This window comes from Antechinus flavipes, chromosome 3, assembly GCF_016432865.1.
Source record: "Antechinus flavipes isolate AdamAnt ecotype Samford, QLD, Australia chromosome 3, AdamAnt_v2, whole genome shotgun sequence".
Classification (NCBI taxonomy): domain Eukaryota; kingdom Metazoa; phylum Chordata; class Mammalia; order Dasyuromorphia; family Dasyuridae; genus Antechinus; species Antechinus flavipes.
Genome location: NC_067400.1, coordinates 421,661,106 through 421,679,987, shown reverse-complemented (window position 1 = coordinate 421,679,987; position 18,882 = coordinate 421,661,106). Strand labels below are relative to the sequence as shown.

The 18,882-nt window shown below is 32.6% G+C and overlaps 1 protein-coding gene across 1 annotated transcript in view; it reads left to right on the top strand.

The window, feature by feature from the left end:
- UBR3 (ubiquitin protein ligase E3 component n-recognin 3) overlaps nt 1-17,816 on the top strand; it is a 266,439-nt gene extending 248,623 nt beyond the window's left edge. Inside the window, exons 34-39 of the mRNA XM_051986192.1 lie at nt 2,369-2,476; nt 2,793-2,918; nt 7,649-7,828; nt 15,619-15,828; nt 16,518-16,657; nt 17,028-17,816. Of these exons, the coding sequence (XP_051842152.1) occupies nt 2,369-2,476; nt 2,793-2,918; nt 7,649-7,828; nt 15,619-15,828; nt 16,518-16,657; nt 17,028-17,145 (882 nt within the window). The 3' untranslated portion in view covers nt 17,146-17,816. The remainder of the gene's footprint in view (nt 1-2,368; nt 2,477-2,792; nt 2,919-7,648; nt 7,829-15,618; nt 15,829-16,517; nt 16,658-17,027) is intronic.
- Nucleotides 17,817-18,882: the final 1,066 nt, after the last annotated feature.

Here is an 18,882-nt window from a genome sequence, read left to right as displayed (position 1 = left end):
CTCTTATTCAGTGGAGTTAAAACCAGGCAGAGTAGTTACCACGACCAATTTGCCCCAATATTTTCAAAGAGAACTTTGCCTCATTTTGTATAGAGAAGTAGATGATATACATCCTGAACTACCCTTTCTCTACATCTCAGAACCCCTTGAACACTTTCTCTCCTTCATTACTCTGGTTTTTAATGAAGTGGTGGCCCCTTTCCTTGCCAAGGCCAATACTTCTTTTTAAAAAAAGTTTTTTTAGTATTAATTTTTAAGTTTGGAATCCCCAATTCTTCTCCTACCTCTAGTCTCACTCCCACCAATGAAAAAGCAAGCAGTATAATATTCATCATATATTTGAAGTCATGCAAAAGGTTTCCCTATTTATCATACTGCCAAAAAAAGGGGGAAGCAAGAAAAATAAAGTGGAAAAAAATATCTTCAGTTTGTTATTTCTTCTACTCTTGGTTATATATTCTTTTATGTTTTCTTGGAGTTAGCTTTGGAAATCATCTCTCTCTTTTTCTTCAGTCTTAGTCTCTCTTTATCTACTGGTCATTTCCCTGCTGCCCATAAACATGCCCAAGTCTCTTCCATTCTTAAAAACCTCTCACTAAACCTCATCATACTTTCAAGCTCTTATCTTCTTATTCTTCTCCCATTGTCAGATGAACTATTAGGGAAAAAAGCTGTCTAAATTCAGTGTTTTCACTTTTACTCCTTACTCCCTTCTCAACTCTTTGCAGTTGGCTTCTGATCTTTTCATTTAAGTGCAACTGCTCACTCCAGAGTTGACAATGATCTGTTAATTGTTAAACTTCATGATCATTCCTCTTCCCTGACCTTCCACTATAGTAATTGACACTGCTGACCAGCTTGTTCATCTTATATTTGTTCTCTTCTCTGGATTTCTATAATAGTTTTCAGTCTTGCTTCTACTCTCTGATTGCTTCCTCTAATTCTGCTTTGGTGGATCATCATTCTATCCTTCCCCATAACTGTGGTTATATAGCAAAATGATGTCCTGAGTCATCATCTTTTTTCTCTACAATCTCACTTGTTGACTTCATAATTTTCTATAGATTTAATCTTTATACCAGTTACAGATCTTAATCTCTAACTCTGGCTTCTTCTTAGCTCCAGCCTTTCATCATCATTTTCTTATTGGATATTTTGAATTGGATATCCTTTAGTCATCTCAGATTCAAACACCTTTATACTTTCAGTTACTCAGGTTTATATTAAATTATAAAGGTTTATGTCATTCTTAAATCATTATTCTCCCTCATTCCCTATTTCTGTTCTTTCCCAGTCTTCTCAAATCTTTTTCCTGATATCTCCCAAATTTCCTAATAATCTCCTGCTGTCTACTCACATCTTCCCCTCTTATATCATGCCTTGAATTTGATCCTTCCTTTAATACCTTATTCACATTGATGCTAAATCGATATACCTAAAACCCAGTTATAATATTGCTACTGTTCTGCTGAATAAACTCCAGTAGCTTCCATTTGCCTCAAAGATCCAGTAAAAACTTTTCTGTGATTTAAAGCCCTTTACAATCTGGCTTCAGACTACATTTGTAGATCTAATGGAAGGAAATTTCAATTGAGGATTAAACTGGCAAGGTTCTAGAAGGATGATAACCAATATCAACAAAATCCAGTAATGAGTAGATTTCAGTAATCAACTAGAATTTATAAAATATTCAAAAGGTGTTCTGTGCTGTAAATTGAAGCATGAACAATGTCAATGTTTTATTGTGAAAGTAATATTTAACAAATATGAAGCAATAATATAGAATATAAGGCCGAATATAGATAGTGGCAAAATTCTGTGATAGAGATTAGAGCTTGGAGAAAAAGGAAGAAAAATCAGTGATGATTCGTCATTACTTACATTCTGTTTTTATATATTTTTACAGTGTCTTTTTGTTATTTGTACAACAATGAATAGTCTGGTTCATTTATTTCCTATCCAGTTTATATTTTATTAACATTTACTTTGAGTAAATTTATTTGAATCCCCTATAGCTCTAAAGTAAAAATAAGTATTATATCTACTTGATAACTATATTTCCTGCATCTTAATTTATAGAGTTCTATTTTCTCTACTTGTAAAATTAATATTAATATACAATTAATTATATGTTTTATTTAATTACAGTGAAAGAGAATGCTTAATTTGCAGCATTTCCTTCTCATTTTTATTTTAAACATAGTATATGTGTGTGTGATCTAATTTTTAAGAAAGGGAGGTTAATTTGTTTAAAATAAAAATACAATCACAATTTAATTTACTGAAAACACTAATCAGTGCAGAACAAATTTTATGGCTTAAATTATAATGACTAATTCAATTAATACGTCATTTTCATTTCTTCTAGAATACATGCAATGCTGAAAAGTCTTGGGAGGTATTATTGAGCCTTGTGATAAATGAACTGTCTAAAGGGAAGCTGTACTTGGAAGGAGAAACTGAAGAACTTGGAATGGTATACATTTTCCACAGATTTAAAATATCACTATTAGTAGTTAAATAATTGTATTTTTGTTACTACATTTTATTTTCTGAGTTATGCCTGAGTTATGCTACCCTTGTGACCAGTTTTTTAAACTTTCTTTGTGCCTCAGGCATTTTCTAAATAAGACTGTAAATTGCAGGTAACTTGCTGATCTGTATCAGTAAAAGGAGTTCCCACATTAGGAGTTCCCTACACCAATGAAATCACAGTCAGAACCTCTTCCCTGTCCCCAGCCCTTGTATTACCAAGTAAAATTTCTAATTAAAAATTTTTTTTTCTACTTTAGGTTAACCCTATTGCCTGGTCTCCTGATAACATAGAAAGATATTTACAGCAGTTCTGCTTACCTTTTCTCAGGATCACCAGCCTTCTTCAACATCACCTTTTTGGGGGAGATTTACCAAGCTGTCAGGTATGATTGGCAGGGGTTTGGGAAAGTGTAATTAATATTGACATTGAACCTGGACTTGGTGCTAAATAGCGTATTCCTGTCCTCTTTTATTTATCACTTCCCAGGGATTCTGAGCTCTGTCTGCTGATGTACAAACTCTGTATCTTAACCTCAATTGTCAGCAAAGTCCCACTTCAAATATACATGTGCTTCTTTTTACTATGCCCTCTGGAATACTTCCTCCATAATTAACAAGCTTCTTTTCATTGTAGACCTTCTGATCTTCACTGTCACCCAATTCTTAGTGATGATTCTTCCCTCTTCAGACTTGTTAGTCATGATTTTTTTTTATACTTTGAGAATTATTATTTGTGGTCTGGAAGTTGAAGTGATCCTTATTCCCACTGTCACTCTTCTTCAACTATTTTATTGTCCTCCTTCAAACATATTCATGTGCTGCTGAACAGAAGTTGAAGAAATCATGAAACAGTGCTATCCAAGCCCATTATACATTTATGTTTATAATCTCACCTGGACTCTCTCTCACTGCTTTGAATTAAGCATTCTTCTTCACTCTACCTAGTTTACGTTATATTCTCTACAGTGATTAGTTCAGATCTTCTCATATCTCCTGAATGCTTCAACTGTGTCACCTCCCAAAACCTTAGTCTGAGCCAAAGGCATCTCACTTGATGCATTCACTGAAAAAAATTGTGTAACCTCCCTTCTCTCTTCCTCATATGCTATCACTCGGAAATCCCTCTCTGCTTTCTCTTCTTTCACTGTGATCTCAGATGAAGACCCCTCTAGGTTCACCCTTGACCCCATCCTCTCTTTATTTCTGCAGCAAATTGGCCTCACTATTATCCCTACTATGTCTGATCTTTATTCTGTCTATTGGTTCCTGCCCTGTTGTCTACAAATATCCTTATGTTTTTAGACTCCTTCTCCTTCTCCTTCTCTCTCTCTTCTCTCTCTCTCTCTCTCTCTCTCTCTCACTTTTTCTCTCTTCTCTCTCTTCTTTTCTCTTCTCTCTCTTTCATACACACTTATCTTGTTAAAATAATCCATAATAATTCTTGATATTTGCTAAAGTGGTTCATAGTGAGTCATCTTATACATCAAAAAAAAATTACATCTCTCATAAATCTTTTGAATCCTGAGATGTTTTCTCTAATTTGCTAATTGATCCCTTACCCGTTTCTCTGTTATACAGGTTTTCTTTTTGGATAAAATCTGGATAAAATATACAAAACAGGGATCCTATTGTTAATAGATTGTGGATGAGATTGCTTTCCTTTTCAACAAACATTGAGTGTCTAATATGTACAAGGTACTGGGCTAGTTAATCTGTATAAAATGACAAAAATGAATACTTCTTATCTTCAAGATTTTACGTTATCCTTGGGGCAAAATATAACATGTAAACAGATAAGTATAAAGTGATTTGAGGTAGAAAGAACATTAACAATTGAGGGAATCAAAACAGGATTGAAAAAATAATTGGCAAGGAAAGACATTCCAGGCATGGAAGATGACTTGTGTACATACAGGAAGACTTGAGGTGGAATATTAAATTTGGCTAATTATCAACAGATTTTTATATATATGGAATATATAAAAATCACAATAAAAATGTTTTCATCAACATACATAATAAATGATGAAAACATTTTTATTGTAACTTTAACTTTCTAAATGTACTTAACAATTTTGATTTAATTCCATTTCTTCTATTGACCTGCACCTACTACAGTGACTAATGGTAAATATTCTTCCACATTTTTCAGGAAAATATGTGCTATCCCCTGTGGGAATTTCTAAAAAACAGTAGTTTCTAAAAGTGATAACTTTCCTTTGATCGTGATAAACTATCACTACTTAGAGTTATTTTTTAGTTAGTAGTTATTTTTTAGAGTTCTGGGTTTAAAATGAGGTAAACCTGAGTTTAAATTCTATCTCTACCACCTACTATCCATATAAGTTAGGTTACTTACCCTTGCTTAGCCCCAATTTCTGTATCTATCAAATGGGGATTATAATAGGGTTGTTGTAAAGATCAGAATTACTATTGTTACCTTTAACTAGATAGTTTTGCTTTATAGTCTTAGACCCAATCTTTCTTTTAAGACGCCCAATTATTTGTATCAATCTTAAACATATATATAAAATATAAACACTTTGTTCATGTTGAGTTCTTGAAATTAATCTTTGATATTGGCTCTTATATGTTAAATTTTCTAAATTTGGGTTTATTTGAGACAAAGAACTGAAAACCTGCAAGTTTTTTGAATGTTCTTTTTTTTTTTTTGTTCAGTATTATAGATAGTTTTGCTAGATAAGCCATTGCCAGAATATATTATTCTAGGACCTGTAGTCTTTTATTATGGCTACTGATAAGTCCTGTGCTATTTTAATTGTAGTTCTAATATATTTGAATTTTTTTTCTTTTGTTTCTTGCAAAATTTTCTCTTTGATCTGGGGGTTTTGAAATTTGGCAACAATATTCCTATGTGTTTTCCACAGAGGATCTCTTTAATGTGGTGATTAGTAGACTTTCTCTATTTCTACTTTCCCTTTATGTCCTGTCACTTCAGGACAATTTTCTTTGATTATTTCTTGCATTATTGTTTCAAGAAAGTAGTCAAGATTATTTTCAGGTAGTCCAATTATTCTTGTGTTTTCTCTTTTTGATCTGTTTTAAGATATGTTATTTTTTTATAAGATGTTTCACATTCTGTTATATTTTTTCATTCTTTATATTTTGTTATTTCTTGTTCTCTTATATCTTCTCTGACTTCCCCTTGCCCATTCTAATTGTCAAAGAATTTATTTCTTTAACACTCTACATCTCCTTTTCTAATTAGTTAACTTTTTTTCCCCATTATCTTATTGTTTTTCTTGTATGATTCTAATATTTTTGTTTGGTTTTCCTCCATTTGATTTTTGAAGTCTTTTTTGAGTTATTTTACAAATTCTTTCTGGGCAGGTAACCATTTAACATTACTCTTTGGGGTATAAGAGGCTTTTTAAACTTTACTGTCCTCCTCTGAAAATGAAACCTGGTATTCTTTATTCCCATAGTAAATTTTTATGGTTGGATTCTTTCTTCTTTAAAATAAGCATCTCTAATGCTGGGGTGAGGAGGATGATATCTCTAGCTTCAATTCAGCTGTCCTCTGACCTAGAATCCCAAATTAAAATATTCATCCTCTGGCAAATGCCCATAGCCAGCAGTTCCCTGCTCCACTGCTTTTACACTCAATCTAATGTTCTGGTTCTTTCTCATCCAGGGCTTTCTCTGTCACACAACTGGGTCTGGCATCCCTAATCAGCAGAGATTCTTCAGTCTTCCTGGACTCAGACCCATGATTCCCCCACATTATCTGAGACGTGAAAGTTCCTATGGTTCTATCTGAGCCTCCAGTCAAACCCAGTTTAGCCAAGAGTTAGCACAAGAGCTCCCTTCTTGCTGTTTCTGTGTAACTAGCTTGGAGGTGTTTGTACTTCACATGGGTTAGACCTTGTCTTAGAGTATTTCTTCCATCCTGTTGGGTTGTGTCAGGAAGATTGCTGTTCTACCCCAAGTCTACTTTGTATTTCATCAGTCTATGTTTGTCCTGAGGTACAAATTTGAGCTGTTGATTATTTCAGCTTTTATGTAATGTTTTTCCACTATAGTTGTTCATGTCAATGAATTTTGGCATTTTTAAGATAATCAAATTTTTCATTATTAAAGGTCAGAGCATATCTTTTTAATTTTAGTGAAATTCTGATTGCCCTGGTTTGCAGTTCACTATAGTACATTTATTTACTGATTCACAATTTAAAATCCACATCCAGACTTTTTAATTGTTTAAAATTTCTCCTGTTTATGAGTTAATACCAACCCAGGAGCTAGGTAGATTCTTTATCCAAGCCTCTACTATAGACTCCATTAAGACCCTGTATTTATCTGTCTTTTTGATTCAAAACAGTTTTTATCTGTACCTGTGCTTAAGTCTAATTTTGTAGGCAAATTCTGTAAGTGTATTTATATTTGTGCTAGCTTTCTTTATTTGGATAAATATTTGGGGCCAGATGTAATTGTAGAAACCAATTTTAATCGACTCTTTAGAAATAAACATTATTAAACCCCATGCTGTTGTTAAAAATGTATAATTATTTCTCCACCGAAGTCCTACTTGAGTTCTTACTCAAGTATTACATGGAAGTGATTTGGGGTTCTTAAAGGCAATGCCAACATAAATTTTGCCCTAAGCTTGAATAACTGTGGTTATTTGCTCAGTAATAAAATATGTGTCTATTGTCTGAAGAAGTCTTGCTAAATTTGAAGAGGCTGATCACCATGTTGAATGTGAGGTGACTGATTTTTTTGATACAGCAATTCACAAAATAAAAACAAAACAAAATTGAAGAGTTGTAGAAGGGTAATATCTTACAACAATGTAAGCAGTATTCACATGGGTAAAGTGATCGATCCTTGGAGCATTGTATCACAGAATGAATTATAAAAGCATATTTTTATATTTTATACTCTCATTAATTAAATTTCAGAGAATATTTCGAACAGAATGGAGATAGTCTTTCTAGGAACTTTTTTCTTTCTTAACTCATTTTTCTTTGGCTGGTTCTGCCAGAAAATTGCCTTTTTACTGTCCTACAATCAAGAATGATACATACAGGTTCTGATATAATAGGAAATATACTTCACAAAATGATGTGAAAATTTTCTGTCTGATATTGAAAAGGAAGAAGAAGAATTTACCGTTCTTGCTAGCTGCTTGGGGCTTCTACCATCTTTTAGTCAAACAGCTCATCCATTCACCAGTGCTGCCTGCCTTGACTGGTCTGTTCCAGCATTTGACATCATACCTCAGTGGTGCTTTGAAGTAACTTCATTTTCTGAAAGACATGCAGAACAAGTAAAGGTATGTAAAGAAAGAAGAATTTGCTTGGCATCCTGGCCGTGTACTAATGGGGTAAGAGACAAATTAATTTACAATTCCTTGATAATAACCAGTGTTTGAAAGAATTGAATAAAAATGGCTTTGCTTGATAGGAGAAAGTCCATATTTCAGGAAGATGTTTCATATTATTAGTCATCTTTTTGATAACAGCATTTGCTCATTTAAAAAAATCAGGTTTCTCTTTCATAAATATTGAGATACATATGTTTTGCAATCAATTCAAAGGGGATTTTTGACCCATTGAATCTGTTGGAGTGTTGTCATATTTAAGTCTTAAGTGATACAGTCAGTATGTGGTGTTCCTGCAACCCATGTTTTTATATGAATAAACTCAAGCTTAATTTTATCCATTATAAGTATGATCTGGTTAGCACTATTTAATAGTAAAATGACCTCAGATTTTAGTACACAGTTTCTAACTTTTAATATGCAGTTGGATGCAGACATGCTAAGTAAATTTTGATGAAAAATGTAAGTATTAATATAGCTTTCCTGTTTTGAGATAGGAAATTTATAAAAATTTGGTCTGATACTTCATAGACTCACTAAACTTTGAGGTATGGCATTATTAGGACCCATCTAATCCAAATTGTACCTTGAAAAAAATTAGAAAATACCCTGTGGAATTCAAATGACTCTATTCTGTCCCCAGACCTCTTTGCCACCTTCCAAGGCAACTAATTATACTTTTAAATAGCTCACATTTTAGGATGTTTTTCTTTACATTAATTTTAGGTCAGTCTTTTGTCAGCTTTCACCCATCATTCTTAGATGATTCTGCATTCTGGAGCCATAGAATTTGAGCATAATCTCTCTGTCATGAAAGACCTTTTTTAGCTAGGTGGCATAGTAGATAGAGCACTGGACCTGGAGTTGCGAAGACTCATCTTTCTGAGTCCAAATCCAGCTTCAGACACCCTGAGCAAGTCACTAAATCCTGTTTGTCTTAATTTCCTGATCTGTAAAATGAGCTTGAGAAGAAATGGCAAACCACTACAGAGTCTCTGCCAAGAAAACCTCATATGGGATCACAAAGAGTCAAATGTGACTGAACAACAATACTTCTTTACCTCATTAATCTTCCCTTTTTCCAGGCTAAATACCCCCAGTTCCTTCAACCATTATTCATGTGTCATAGACTGAGGGCTTTTCATCATTTTTGTTGTCCTCTTATTTGTTGTCCAGCTTATAAGTATCCTTTCCAAACTGTGGCATTCAGAACCAAAAGTAGTACTCTGAAAGTGGTGTGTCATGAACATAATCTTACTTTTGGAAATCATGCTTCTCTTTGAGCAGCCTGAGATTCACTAGCTTTTGTAGTTGCCATATCACATTCATACTGAACTTGCACTAAAATCTTCAAAATCTTTTTCAAATAAATTGCTGTGTAAGAAATATTTCCTAATCACATTGTAAAAAAAAGTTTTTTTGGAATTCAAAAGTAAGAATGTACATCTTTTTCCCTGTGAAATTGCATCTTTTTAAGATTCAGTCAGATTCCAGTGCAGCTAAGTGATGTAGCTTAAATTGAAGTCAAGAAGGTCTGAGTTCAAATTAGCTTTAGACACTTAATAGCGTTTTTTTTTTTTTTTTTTTTAAGCGAATCACTTAATTTCTCTCTGCTTTAATTTCCTCATCTGGGAAAAGAAATGAAAATAATAGTAGACACCACCTCCCAGGATTGTCATGAGGTTCAAATGTGATAATATTTGTAACATGTATTGCAAATTGTAAAGTGATGTATAAATGCTAGCAATTCTTCTTAACTTTCTAGACTTTCAAAATATCTTTAGATCCTTTCTGTCATCCAATGCATTATCTATCCTTCATAACTTTGTGTCTTTTGCACATTTGATAAGCCTGTCATTTCTGCCTTTACTCAAAGCATTGATCAAAAGGTTAATTAGCATAGAGTCAAGCACAGGTCCATATGGTACTTCACTGATGAGTGCTGTTCAGCAAGCTCCAAATCATCTAAATATATTCTCATCTAGACCATAATAACTTTTATCTTTCCCAGAAGAATAAAATGTGATAATTTATGAAAATTTCACTAAAATTTAGGTAAATTATATTTACAACATTCTGCTGATCTGTTAAGTAATCCTTTCAAAAATTAAATTGAGTTAGTCTAGCATGATCTATTCTTGTTAAAGACATACTGGCTAGATCTATCACTACTTTCTTTTTCATTTATATTGATGTTCACTAGCTATCTTTTTAAAAAATCTGTTCTAGAATTGGTAAGGAATTTAAGTCATCTTAACTGGCCTGTACTTTAAACATTTTATTTTCTTCCCCAATTTTTTTAAAAATAATTGTCTTTTTCTAGGGTTGCAGCATATTTTTCTTAAACAATCTTTTAGAAATCATTGATGGTAGTTCAACAATCACATCTACCAATTCTTTCAAATGTCTGGGGATGTAGTTTATCTTAAAGCAAGTGAATTAATCAAGAGCAGTTAGTGCTGTCTCACTCTAATCTTATCAGACTTACATATAAACTTATATTTGGACTAATCTTTTATATATATATATGTATGTATGTGTGTGTGTATATACACACACACACACACACACACACACATACATATGTATATTTATATGTCATTTTTTCTGATCTTTCTGATTTCAAATATCCATCACAGAATCCCCACCAGTCAAAGAATTGAGCTGCTTTGCTTTCTGTTTCTGCTCTCATACATCCTGTATAACTGCAGTTCTTTGATTTTTTTTTCCTTAAATATAACTTAAAAACAAAACCAAACCCTTTTTTTTTTTAACCCCTTTTTTAAAGCTTTTGTTTTTAGTTTTCTTTATCAGTCTCTGCCTAATCTGAACTGTGGCAATTATTACAAACACACATACACACACACACAATTGGGATTAAGTGATTTGCCCAAGGTCGTACACCTGTAATTGTCTTGAGGTCAAATTTGAACTCACGTCCTCCTGTCTTTAGGGTCAATGTTCTATCCACTGCACTATCCCTTTCCCTCGTTAATGTTACTATTCTTGTAAGACCATGCCATAGTTTTTATTTATCTGTGTTACATTTCCTTGTTACCATGTTTCTTATATATACATACATACACACACACACACACATACACACACACACACAAATATCTTTTTAAAAAATCTAAGTTAAAGTTAAATTGATGTTTCTCATATATATGTATATATATATATGTATATATATGTACACACACACAAAAATACCTTTTTAAAAAAAATCTAAGAATTAAATTGATGTTTTCTGTGATTTACACTAGTGTCTTTGGTTTCTTGTTTTTCTTCCTTACTGAAATAGTTTCCCTTTCTTTAGAATTTCTTTCAAAATAAAAATTGTTTTAAAAAAGAAAAAAAATAAATAGAAATGTTTTTTATATGACTTCACATACATAATGAGTATCATATTGCTTTTATTTTTGATGAGTGAAGGAGGGGTTTCAGGAGAGGAGAGAAGATGGAATCAAAATTTTTTAAATGAATGTTAAAGTTTAATTTCTGAGTTTCTCATCGCTCCTGGGCTGACTTTACCTGAAGAATTTTAGTCCATGGAATTAATCATTCACCATCATTTAGGTGCTTATTATGCACTAGGCACTTTGCTCTGAATATAAAGGAAGGCAGAAACACAAAAATGATGACTGCTCTCCTGGAGCTTACCAACAACTTATAGGAAATTCAATTTATAAATGAAGGGGTGCATTCAAGATATATACACCGACTGAAAGGAAGGTGATCTTAGAGAGGATGGCTCAAGCAGATAGAAGAACCAGGAGAAGTCTTACAGATGATGATGATTGAGATGAGCCTTGAAAAAAAAAAACTGAGAAATCACATTGCAGGTATGGATGATTAGCCACTGAGTAGGTGTGGAGTAATGTGTGTGGAGTATTGTGTTAAGAAATAGATAGTATAAGTTCAGTGTAGCTGAATCATTTAAGTATATGCAAAAGAGTGTGAGAAGACCAGAATGTTAGAAAGGAGCCAGTTTGAGAAGAGCATTACCAGACATTAATATTTTATTTTCATGATAGTAGGTAACCACTGAAGTTTTTTTCAAATAAGGTTAGTGGTGATATAGTCTAATCTACACTTTTGCAAAATCACTTTGGCATCCATGTAGAAGATGGATAGGGTGAGAAGATATTTTAGGCAGGGAGATCAATAGAAGGGAGATCAATAACAGTTGGGGCAAAATATGGCATGTACCTGATTTCACTGGTTATATTAGAGGGAAGGTCTGATATCACAAGATTTAACAGCTGAATGGATATGAGTGGTGAAAGCAAGTTGTTGAGAAGGATGCTAAAGTTACAGACACAGATAACTGGAAGAATGATGATTCTCTCAGGTTTTGTTTTGTTTTTTATTTTTTTTAAAGTACGTTTAGAAGAGAGATGGGTTTAGGGAGGGATAGGGAATCATTTTTTTTTTCTGCCCAAGGTCATTTGAATATTTGTAACATCATTCACTGGTCATAAAAAATTATTAAAGAACTTTTAGCAGTGAGAAGTTGTTGTAACCTGTGAATTCCTTGAACAGGATCAGACCAAATGATTATATGGCCTGTGAGCCAAAGATTCTCCACCATTGGTTTAGGGGGAAAATTAATTATTTCTATTTCAAATACATTGAGTTTGAAATGTTTATAAGACATATAATTATAAAAGGCTGTTCAGGCTGAATGTATAGGTGAATCATCTGTATTGAATTGATAATTGAAACTGAGAAGTGATGATATCCACTGAAAGCATATCAAAAAGAGAGAGAGAGAGAGAGAGAGAGAGAGAGAGAGAGAGAGAGAGAGAGAGAGAGAGAGAGAGAGAGAAGAGGTCCCAGAACATAATCTTGGGTGATAACCCCGATTTGGGGGAACAACAGGATAAAGATTCAGCAAAGAGGCCTGAAAAAGTCAGATTATAGATAGAGGCAGCAGTGTTGTGAAAACCAAAGAAGAGAGAACATGCCTGAGGAGATGGTTGGCAGTGTTAAATACTCTAAAGAGGTTCCCTTAGATTTGGCATTTAAGAGATTATTGGTAACTTTGGAGAGATGTCTTCTAGATAATCTCCCTCCCTGTGTCTTTGAGAAACAGTATTCTCTAGATTCTCTTGTCTAACTGCTCCTTCTCAGGCTCTTTTACTGGGTCATCATTAACATTCCACCTCCTAACTGTGAGTGTCTATAGCTCAATCTCTCTATACTTTTAACTTAAGGACCTCATCATCTCTTTTGGATTCAGTAATCATTTCTGTGCTAATAACATTCTTCATTCCTATACCACAAACTCAAATTTGGACATTTCAAACAGAATGTCCCAAACTCAAGAGTGTCAAAACAGGCACATTTTCTTCCCCCTTTCACTCCCCTGTCCTGAATCCCCCAAATCTATTGCTCTTACAAACTTCCTTTCTATCCAAGTCACCACTACCTTCAGTTAGCCTGGACTCCTCAGCTCACACATTCTCACTCATCCCATCTATTCAGTCAGTTGCCAGTCTTGTCAATTCTGCTTCTAGAACAGATCTCCACAAGTTTCCCTCTCTCCATTCACATGAAATATAGCTCAGGTCCTTATCAACTTTCTCCAGGCCAGACTACTACAGTCACTTCCTAATTTATATTTCTGCTTCAGGTCTTTCCATAGAATGTCAAAGCGTTTTTCTAAAACACTGTAATGAACGAGTCAAATGGCTCCCTATTTATATTGCCTGTATTCTTAAATATAAACTCATTTTTTTCTGATGTTTAAAGCTTGTCACAACTTTTATAGGATTATTATACATTAGGTTACCTAAACTCTTATTCTTCACAATGGCCCTTGAGGCTCTCATATCTGGAATGTACTTGCCCTCATGTGTCTATCTTTTAAAATTCCTAATTTCTCCTACTCTCTACTCACTAGAGATGCTTTCCTTTGTACTTTGTACTTTACTACTCTTGTTTCTGGAATTCTACAAATGAACATATCTTTTAAATAAACAATTCTATTTCACTTTCCCTTTTTACTTGAGATTTTACTACATTAGGTCTTCTGATTCATCTTGCTTGTTTCATAAACCTCTACATTGGAATTTATGGTTTTTTACTATTTGCTCTTTTCTTGAATTTTTGTGTGGTGAACTTCTGGGAGTCTCAATTGCTGTTTTCTTTCCTTCCTTCCTTTTTTTTTTTTTTTGCCATTTTCTTTATATATTGTAATATCTGTGCTATGGATATGGATCGATAAATATAAACAATTTTCTCGCTTCCATTCTTTACTTTTAAAGCCCTTTTTCATTAATTTTGAAGCACACTTGGCAAATATATTCTTATTAGCCTTTTTTGCCAAGTGTACTCCATTCCCTGACTAGAGAATTGTAATGCTGCCTCTAGTCCAGAAGTATGTATGCCATTCCCAAATACCATCTTCTTAGCTATTTTTTCACTTATAAAAATTACTTTTATCTTCTGTATTTCTGCCTTCAAATGGATAACAAATATGAAAAAGCTACCTTTGACTCTATAGTCTGCAGATTCTTTTCCAAATTTCATATTCAGTTGCTATTAAACTTTTCTAAGGAGAAAAAAGTTCCGAAATTTGGAAAATATTTGAATAGTTCAATCTTTATCAATATTTTCTAATCTTCTTTTGGCATATAATATGTATTTGAATGAACCACCAGAAGTGGATAATAGTTGATCATTTGACTGTTCTTGAGTTCTCTTATCTGTGTTGAATATATATGCATATAAAGTAGCAATCTTGGTTATTGAAGTAAATAGTTTTAACAGGTTGAATTATCCAGGGTCCAGATTTCAAGAAATATAATCATAGTGATACTCTTCCCTAACTACAGAATCTTTTTAATAAATATCATACAAACCATTGAAGAAGTACTTTGCAGAAAGAATAAATGTTTTTCCCCCAAACTTAATTAGAGTGGGAAACATACCTGTATGTTACAGTTCAGGCAATCAGATTTAAGCACATTTTGGAGTGACTCAACAGTATTAGGATTTCAATAGATTTAGACTTGAGGTAGAACAAAAGAATTGAAACTTTTAAATGTTCCCGAGCAAGCATACTGAAGTACTTCTCCCCTCCCCTCCAGGCAATTAGGGTTAAGTGACTTGCCCAGGGTCCCACAGCTAGGAAGTGTTTTAAGTGTCTGAGGTCAAATTTGAACTCAGGTCTTCCTGACTTTAGGGCTGATCCTCTATCTACTGCACTACCTAGCTGCCCCACTGAATTACTTTTGAATAAACAAATTATTAGTATGATGAAAATAGAATTCCTTTAGTGTCCAGGATTATATTTATGTTATGAAATCACATTCTATTTCTAGTTGTATAATTCCCTTTTAGAAGAAGGGACTGATGTAACCAGCCAGAATGAATCATAACATATGTTATAGTATATTTGTTTAAAAAACAGAAAAGTATAACAACAAATTTTAAATATTCTGTTATGATTTAATTAAAACATGAACTTCCTTTAAAATCACATATTCTTTGATTACTTATTAGAGTTTAAAACATGGTTTCATAATCTACTAGCATTTTAAAATTTCACATTCTTTATGTTAAAATGCTATATCTTAAGAGACAGAATTTATTTTAAGCATGGATTTTTTCCCTTAAATCAATCAGACTTGTCATATTATAATATTATTACCTATGTTTATGGGGAAAAAAGTGAGTTTTGGTGTCATAATAGAATTACATAATCTTAATGATTATTTTTGATAATATTTTAGGTTTTGCTTATCCAGGAATCAAAATGGGACTTACCACACTTATTACAGTTGCCTGAGAACTATAATACCATCTTTCAGTACTACCACAGAAAAACTTGTAGTGTGTGCACTAAAGTTCCTAAAGATCCTGCTGTATGCCTTGTTTGTGGTACTTTTGTCTGCCTGAAAGGACTTTGCTGCAAACAACAAAGTTACTGCGAATGTGTACTGGTAAGAGATGGCAAAAGACCTAACATTTCTAAAAAGAAAGCTTTAAATTATTCATGTTCAAGTGAGTTTCTTAAACTCAGATACCAAAATATTTCTTAGAGCAAGTATTCTTAACCTTTTTTAATGTCATGGACATCTTTGGCAGTTTGATGAAGTGTGTGGACATTTTCTCTTGCTATTTTTAAATGCCTAAATCAAAATGCGTAGGATACAGATGTTGAATACTTATCAGAATTTTTTTTTTAAGATCATAGACCCTAAGTTAAGAATTCCTGCCTTAAAGAGAAAGGATATAGTTTTCTTTTTTTTCATCTAGAGATAAGACAGAAGAATAGTCCTTGGGGATAAAGCTAAGTGATATAACCCTTAAGATTATATTAGTTTATTTTCACTCTCCTTTCATATTGCATACCATTTAATGTTGAACTATTTTGAGCAAATATTTGATGGTTCCCAATATTCTTATGTGATTTTTTTTTACTTCTTCTATCCCAAATATGCTTTGATAAAATGCCACATAATGAAATAAAATCATAGCCTGAGAATTTTGTATTCATTTGTTATTAAACTTTTATAAAGAGAAAAAAAGCTCCTAAATTTGGAAAACATTTGAATAGTTCATTCTTGACTTTATTTTGAAATTGTTAGTCCATTAATACGATTTTTAAAAATATGTATATATTTCTTAGCATTCTCAGAACTGTGGTGCTGGAACAGGAATATTTCTTTTGATCAATGCATCGGTAATTATTATTATTCGAGGCCATCGTTTCTGCCTCTGGGGTTCCGTTTATCTGGATGCACATGGTGAAGAAGACCGGGATCTTAGGTAAGGATGTAAAGATGGTAACCCTTATTAAACTAATGTTGTATGGAAATTACTATAAAGCAGTAACCATAGGTGAAGTGTCAGAATTTAATATAAAATTGTTGACATAGAAAAATTACTTTAAGTGTCACACTCTTAGTGATAGCTTTATTCCATTTCATAATATGCATTTCTGAAGATACTAATTTGGATTATTTATAACTTGAGTTTTGTAAGGCTTTCCCCATCATCAGCATGCAGTCCCCAAATATCAGAAAACATAAAACAAACAAAAAAAGCTATGTAACTTGTCATGAGGAATTAGCTTAAACAGATATGAAAAATTAAATTTCTTTAGATTAATTGTCTTAATGTTCATTTTTCTTTTTAGACGTGGCAAGCCTCTCTACATTTGCAAGGAAAGATACAAAGTTCTTGAACAGCAGTGGGTTTCTCATACTTTTGATCACATCAATAAAAGATGGGGTCCACATTATAATGGGCTATAAATCATCTATTACCTGCAGCTTCACACCATATCATCCATCACCTTTACTAAGAATCCAGCTTTACAAAGATAAGCTTTAACTTAATTTGGGGGATTAACTCACTGGAAAAAAAGAAACCATGCCATTTTTAAGCCTTTCAATAATTAGGTGCTGTTGATATTACATTAATGGTACTATAACTTAAAAAAAAAAAATCTTTGGGAGGCCATGAAAAGTTTAACTTCCTTGGTACTCATGCTTTTTGTTTATTCCACAATTGATAAGAAGCACAACTTGTTCTCAAAATTATTTAAAAGTGAGATCTCCCAACAATGAGATGAAATACTTCTTTGATATTTTGAGTGGATTTGAGTTATTGCAGGTTTACTGCTTCCACATCCTTTGTGTTTAATTTGCATCTACTAAACATATTGCATAATTTTTCCTTTCCATTTCTTGTGTTGATTTGAGATTTTTGCTTGCTACATATGTAATTAGACAACAATTGTAAAACATGATTTATGTGAGATATTGTATAGTAAAAGTTGGTCTAACAGTAGAACTTAAAAAAAAAATTCACTTATTGTGAGAGGTCTGTTAAAAGCTTTCAGACGTTGCTGAAAATCTAACTCATTCTCAGGAATTTCATAAATATTATCCCCAGGTAAATAAATAAAATAGCTGTAAAATAACTAGATTGCTACTGTTAATGTAATACAGTATATTCTTCCTTTTTTTCTTTTCTTTTCTTTTCTTTTCTTTTCTTTTCTTTTCTTTTCTTTTCTTTTCTTTTCTTTTCTTTTCTTTTCTTTTCTTTTCTTTTCTTTTCTTTTCTTTTCTTTTCTTTTCTTTTCTTCTTCTTCTTCCTTCTTCTTTCTTCTTCTTTCTTCTTCCTTCTTCTTCTTTCTTCTTCTTCTTTTTTTTTTTTGCTCTTTCAAAAACCAAAATTTGCCATTACAATTGGGTAAATTATTAGTGGTAGTAATATATAGATTTTACTATATATACAAATTTTCTAAGACTATACAACATGACAGATTCTAATTATAACCATGCATGCCTGCCTTTCATTATCAACCCAGATATGTGTTTGAGTGATTGAATTGGAAATATGCAGACTGTCCTAAAAATGAAACATGATTTTGGATCTTTCCTGTCAACTCAAGAGATTCATCTGTATTGTTTTTGTGCAGAGTAATCACTGATTTTTCTGCTTGATTTCCTTTAAAAGAAAAAAAAGCTCAACAGAAGTGGCCCTGGTTTGAATGCATCTATATTCTTCTCAGAAGAATGCTGGAGAAACAGCTTATGTTTATAGTGTTTTTAACTCAACAAGAAGAAAAAAAGGATTGAGCTTAAATCTACTGTCTATTTAAGAGGGGGAGGATATGGAAAAAAACACATAAATATACTACCAAATAATTTTTCAAGTGATCCAGACATTGGTTGATTATTTCATATAAAATGCTATCAAACTACTTCCTTTCATAGCTTGTCCTTTAAAATAAAATTTTTACATGTAAAATACAAGACAAATACATCTAGTGATAAAACATATAAAATAAAAGCAGACCCATATTTTAAGATCTAATTGAATGATATCACATCAGAATGATAGAAATGACAGTCTAGCATCCAAATAAGGAAAAACATTTTTCAAACAGGTCCAAAGCAGTTGCAATTTGACCATTAGATCTACAATAGAATACATGGTAATGGCTTGCTATTTTTATATAAAGTTCCAAAATATTAACATAA